The sequence below is a fragment of the Halichoerus grypus genome, chromosome 6, assembly GCF_964656455.1.
Source record: "Halichoerus grypus chromosome 6, mHalGry1.hap1.1, whole genome shotgun sequence".
Classification (NCBI taxonomy): domain Eukaryota; kingdom Metazoa; phylum Chordata; class Mammalia; order Carnivora; family Phocidae; genus Halichoerus; species Halichoerus grypus.
The window spans coordinates 40064039-40070038 of record NC_135717.1 but is presented as its reverse complement, the minus strand read 5'-3'; the positions used below and the strand labels follow the sequence as shown (position 1 = coordinate 40070038).

The 6000-nt window shown below is 63.9% G+C and overlaps 1 protein-coding gene across 1 annotated transcript; it reads left to right on the top strand.

Moving 5' to 3' along the window:
* The first annotated feature begins 1991 nt into the window (after nucleotides 1-1991).
* Nucleotides 1992-5842, top strand: LOC118530035 (mesothelin-like). Its single transcript, XM_036083174.2, has 11 exons — nucleotides 1992-2163; nucleotides 2761-2848; nucleotides 3426-3469; nucleotides 3572-3671; nucleotides 3944-4122; nucleotides 4230-4373; nucleotides 4475-4617; nucleotides 4709-4836; nucleotides 5118-5212; nucleotides 5395-5581; nucleotides 5654-5842. Exons 1-11 carry the CDS (start codon nucleotides 2125-2127, stop codon nucleotides 5740-5742), a joined length of 1236 nt encoding a protein of 411 aa, XP_035939067.1. The 5' UTR covers nucleotides 1992-2124; the 3' UTR covers nucleotides 5743-5842.
* Nucleotides 5843-6000: the final 158 nt, after the last annotated feature.

Genomic DNA, 6000 nt, shown 5'->3' with positions numbered 1-6000 from the left:
CCTGACTGGGTGGCCACCACCCAGAATCTGCTGACCTTGGGACTGGTGGGGTGGCCTGCAGAGATCCTGCCATGGCCCCAGCTGGGACACCACACCCTTGCTCTGCTGTGTGATCCCAGCCACTCTGCTTCACTGAGCCTCGAATCTCAGCATGAGATATGGGGGAGTGAGATCCTGTGAAGCAAGGCCTCAGCTCGTGGCGCATGCCCAGTCCAGGCCCGGCGGGAGCTGCCACTCACACCCACCGGGGAAAGGCCCGGCTGGGGCTGCTCTCCGCCCTGGGTGCCCCTCCCCCTGGGTGGCTCCTTCGCAGGGCCTCCACCCGCACATTCCTGTGGCCAGAGCAGCGCCCGCTCTCAGCTGCCTGGCAAGGACTCATTTGTCTCCCTTGACACCCGAGGGGACCTCTTGACCACCTCACTTCCAAGTTGAGGAAGCCAACACAGAGGAGGCTCAGGGTTGGTCGATCACCCTGAAACAGTCACTGGCCTGGGGACACCAGGGGATTGTCCCAGGGGTCTCCTGAGACCCAGCCCAGGGTCCAGCGTCACGAGGGGCTGACCACGGCCTCCTCTGTGTGGGGTGGGGACAGTGGCCCAGTCAGGGTCTGGGTCACCTGCGTGGGCATGCCTGGGGAGGTGGGGGTAGGGTCATGTCCATCAGCACTCCTGGCACCTCTAGCTAAGAAGGTCTGAGTGGGAGCAGGGATTAGCCAAGGCTGGTCCTGGACCTACCGGGAGGGACCCTGGCCACCCCCAAAGGAGCAGGCTGGGGGGCAGCCCTGCCCCCTGCCACCTTAGATGTCCCTTCCCTAGCTCCTCATTGCCCTTGGGGAGTGCTGAAGACAGCCCCCACTGCCACCCCAGCTCTGCTCAGACGCGGCGCCCTCAGGGTCAGCTCTGCCCCAGCTCCGGATGCTCCTGCCTGCTGTGTGACCCTGGGCCGGCCGCAGAGCTTGTCTGTGCTTGGTGCTGACTAAATGACGCAGCCAAGACCCTAAGCCTGTCATCTGCTCCCCTGCCCACTCTCACCAGAGGGGCCCGAGCTTGGGAATGTGGTCTGACTTCCATCACTTGAGGGCCAGACCTCGGGAGGTTGGGCTGGGCTGGGAGATTCTGCAGGTGGGAGGCCTTTTTTAGATTATTGATTTATTTGACGGAGAGAGCACAAGCAGGGGGAGCAACAGAGGGAGAGGGAGAAGCCCTGATGTGGGGCTTGATCCCAGGACCCCCCAGATCATGACCAGAGCCAAAGGCAGACGCTTCACCGACCCAGCCAGCCAGGCGCCCCTGAGCCGGCCTTCGAAGGACGGATGCAGGACTGAGGAGGACGTATCACGGCAGCCATGGCCAGGGAGACACAACGCTGTTTGTGGACTGTTTCCATGTCACACACGAACATGGGCGCCCCAGACTGGCGGAAACAGACTTGAAACTGCAGGTCAAGTTCAGGCCACTTTGGAAGCTGACCTGCCTCTGTGGCACCAACTGGCCTTCCTGGGGGTGGGGAGGCTGAGGATGCAGATTGCAAGGCCCACGGTGGCCTGCGGAGGCTCCCAGGACGCCCCCACCTGTGGTGCTGGGGGTTCCCTGGTGACATGGGGCTGGGGAGGGGGCTGAGGGGGACCCCAGGGGGGAGGCACAGCTCTTGCCTGGCCTCCTCCATCCAAGGGCTGGGGCCTCACTCCGCTGCCCCTTCTCTAGTCTGGGGGTCTGGTTTCCTCCCACCTCCTCTGGAGCCTGGCGGGGGAGGGAGAGGGCTCCCCTGGGGCCACTCCCCAGGACACTCCCTGAGGGCTAGGCTCTTTGCCCAGCTGAAAGGGGCTGCTGAGGCATGAACGCACCTCTCCCTATTTCTGAGCCTGGGTGGGGCTGACACTGGCTTGGGTGGAGTGTTGCAGGGAGGGGATGTCTCTGCTCACCCAGCTCAGGGCAGCCTCCCTCTCTGGGCCTCAGTGGGAGGGGTGAGTGTAGAGGTGGTTAGGTCTCCTGCAGCCCCCCCCCGCCCTCCCCCGGGACAATACTCCCTGGAGAGAGGCTCCCCACCCACTCCCCATCCCCACACTGGCCGGCAAGGCCTCCTAAATGCCACTCCAGAAACGCACGGTGGGGGCGTCTTCCCGGAATGCTTTTCCACCCACTGCCCCACTCATGGGACTGGCAGGTAGGAAGGCGTGTTGTTCCTCCCGAGGCCTCTGTTTAGGGAGGGACGTCAAGAGGGAAACCAGGAGTGCAGGTGGGCCCCACCGGCCTTGTCTACCTGGGCCTTGGGTGGGGCAGGATGGGGAGGAGAGAATGACTATGCCCTAGGCAGTGTGTGTGGGGGTCACTCAGCCCTCTCCCCAGCCCTGGTGTGAATGGGGAAACGGAGGTCAGCCTGAGCCAGAGATGGCCCTGCCTTCTTGCACTAAACTCTCTGGCCTCGCCTCGCCCTGCCCTGTGGGCAGAGGGGACGGCCACCAGCCACCAGCCGCCCTCCTGGGCTCTCACAGCTGGGGGCCAGGCTGACTCAGACTCAACACCCCAGCAGGAGGGGCCAGCTTCCCCGAGGGGGCAGGGCGGGCCTGGTAGACTGGTTGGTCCTGAGAGCAGGGCCAGAGGCCGCATGGACGCCACCCGCAGGGGCCTGAGAAGGTTCCAGCGGGGGCTCTGAACCCTTCCAGACCCATAAGGCCTTGCACAGCCCAGGGCAAGGGGGTGCGGGGGGCAGGGTGGGGTCCTGCCCAAGCGGTGAGGATATCAGAGTGGTTGTTCTTCACAGATAATGGCCTTGCAGACGGCTCAGCCTCCGCTGGGGTCCTGTGGGACCTCTGCCCACGGCAATCTTCTGCTCCTGCTTCTCAGCCTTGGTGAGTAATAGGGGCCGGCTGCCGTAGATTGTTAGGGTGCAAAGAGCATCAGAGGACAGCTGAGCGTTCTTAAGAAAGGCTCTACCTGCCCCATGCCTCCTTCCTGGTGGCGGGCAGTGCCCCCCCTCCCTGGCAGGTGCCCTGAGGTCAGGCAGTTGTTCCAAGTTCTGGGCAGGTGGCCCGAGTCCGGGCATGTGTCCCAAATCTCGGCGGGTGTCCTGAATCCTGAACAGGTGCCCTGAGTCCCGGGTAGGCTTTCGGCCATGTCTCTGCTCCCAGAGGTGCCTCTGTCCCTCTATACCTTGCAGCATTGGAAGCTGGGCCAGGGCAGTGATGGGGGCTCAGGCCAAAGGGACAGTGTCCATGGAATGGGTATCGGATTGCCCTGAGCAGCGAGGTCTTAGGAGGAGGATGTGGGGGACCTGGGCTCCCTGGGGTGGGGTAGGCTGTGACATCATGGGGTGCTGAGGCTGGGGGGGCCAGCTTTGCCTCCTTCCTACCCAGGGTGGGGGCCTGTGGCAAGCACACCCAGGAGTCCCCGGCCATCCCCTCAAACCTTGTGCCCCTTCCCCTGCAGGGTGGGTGTTTCCTTCCAGGGCCCAGGCTGCAGACTCGAGACTGGTAAGGTCCCTCTGGGGAAAGAGAGGAAGGTGTCTGGTCCGGGTGGGGGTCCTCAGACACTGGACCACACTTGGCTCAGCCACAGCTATGTTCTGTCCTAAGGGTGTCATGACCCCATGGCTGCAAGGCACCTCCCGGGACCTGTCCTGGCAGCAACCTGAGCTGACTGTTGTCCTCTTGAGGGACCGGCGGGACACGGAGAGTAAGCAGGACACCCTGCCCCATTGGCTGTCGGGAGACATGGAGATGGGGATAGCGTTGTGGGGTCGCACCTGCCCACACATGTGTGGCCCTTCCTGGCTGCATGGCTTGCTCAGCTGTGACAACCTCGGAGAGTGGACAGAATCACCCCAGTTTGCTGATGTGTAAACTGAGGCCCGGAGGGGGTCATGCAGTCCCCAGGGTCTCAGCAAGGTTAGGGAGGAGGAGGTTGACAAGACAAGTCCAGCCCCCAACCCCCGCCTGCTCCCGCAGAGAAGGTCTGCCCACCCGAGCGGAAGGCCCACGTGATAGATGAAAACCTTGTCTTCTACGAGGAGTGGGAACTGGAGGCCTGTGTGGACGGGGCCCTGCTGGCGGCTCAGATGGACCGCGTGAACATGGTGCCCTTCACCTACCAGCAGCTGGATGTTTTCAAGCGCAAACTGGACGAGGTAGTTGGTCATGGGCTCAGGCCTGCCCGCTGTGCCACAGTTCCCATGGGCACCCAGAGCGTGGCCGTGGCCCTCCTGGTCACCTCCCTGGGCAGTTCTATCCACAGGGGTACCCTGAGTCCCTGATCCAGCACCTGAGGTACTTCTTCCTCGAGCTCACCCCTGCGGACATCCACAAGTGGAACGTGACATCCCTGGAAACTGTGAAATCTCTTCTTCAAGTCAGCAAAGGGCAGACAATGGATGCTCAGGTGACAACCTCCCCCGAGGGAGCAGATGGGGTGAGGCTGTGCAGGCCCCAGGGTATGCCTTTCTCCCAGCCCCAAGACGCCTCAGTGGCCTCCTTCCACAGGTGGCAGCCCTGATTGCCCGCTATGTGGCAGGAGGGGGCCAGCTGGACAAGGCCTCCCTGGACACACTGGCCACCTTCGGCCCCATGTACCTGTGTTTCCTCAGTCCTGAGCAGCTGGGCTCCGTACAACCCAGCGTCCTTTGGTGAGTCCCAGGGGCCTGCCGGGCGTGGTGGGCATGCCGTGCTCCAAGCTCACTGCCCGGCCCCCTGCCCGGCCCCGTGCTGCCTCTTTAGGGCAGCCAGGCCCCAGGACTTGGAGGCATGCCGCCCACCGCAGATGGACATCCTCTATCTCCGGGCCCGTGCGGCCTTCCAGAACATCAGTGGGTCTGAATACTTCGTGAAGATCAAGCCCTACCTGGGTGAGCCAGGGAGAAGCCCTGGGGGGCGTGACGGCCCAGGCTCCCCACACGGGTGCTGCCAGGTTCTTGCCTCACGAGGCGGCTACTGTTGGTGTGGCCGGTGCTCAACGCGCCCCCTGCCCTTACACGTGTGTGTAGGTTGAGACCCTATGAGTCTGAGCCCCCTCCAGCTTCTTCACCCACCCAGGGGAACCTGGGGCCCAGGAAGTCCTTAGGGTCAGAGGGCAAGACTAGGGGCTATTGTGAGGTCTCATGCTTGGGGCCCCTCTCCCCGCAAACAGCTGGGGCCCCCACGGAGGACCTGCGGGCTCTCAGTCGTCAGAAGGTGAACATGGACACGGCCACATTCAAGACGCTACAGACGGAGGCTGTGCTGGTACGGCTGGGGGCGGGGCCGCGCAGGGGCTGTCAGAGCGCCGGGGTCCGCTCCGAAGTCCCGAGGGGCTGAGGCAGGGTGTTCGGGCCCGGGAAGCATGGGGAGGTCTGGACACAGCAGAGCTGCCAGCCTTCTGGGGGAGAGGCAGGGTGACCCTGACGGCCCCCTGGGGGCTCTGGCAGCCGCTGACCATTGCCGAGGTACAAAACCTTCTGGGTCCAAACCTGGTGGGCCTGAAGGCAGAGCAGGAGAGCAGCCCCGTGCGGGACTGGATCTTACGGCAGCGGCAGGATGACCTGGACAGTCTGGGCCTGGGGCTCCACGGTGGCATTCCCAATGGCTACCTGGTCATGGACCTCAGCTTCCGAGGTGGGCCAGGGCGGCTGGCTGGGTGGGGTGGGGGCAGAGCCATGCCCGGCGCCTGAGTCATTCTCTCTGCAGAGGCCCTCTCAGGGGGCGCCCGCCTCCTCGGACCCGGACCAGTGCTCATTGCGATCCCCACTCTGCTCCTGGCTTTGATCCCCAAGTGAGCCCACTGCTCTGGATGCGGGACCTCCCCTGCCCTGAAGCCCTGCCTGGCCCACCCCAAGGGGACTGGACTTCAATAAAAGGCCCCTGTCCTTCCCTGCAGAGATGCCCTGTGGTGTTCTGAGGACCGGGTGGGGAGGCACAACCCCGTGAGGTGGTAGATGTGGTTCTTGAGTTGGAGTCCCTCCTGTTTGCACTTGGAGACGGGGAGGGGGGAAAGGGGGTGGCTCTCAGGGCCCTCCTACCACTGTTTCCATTCC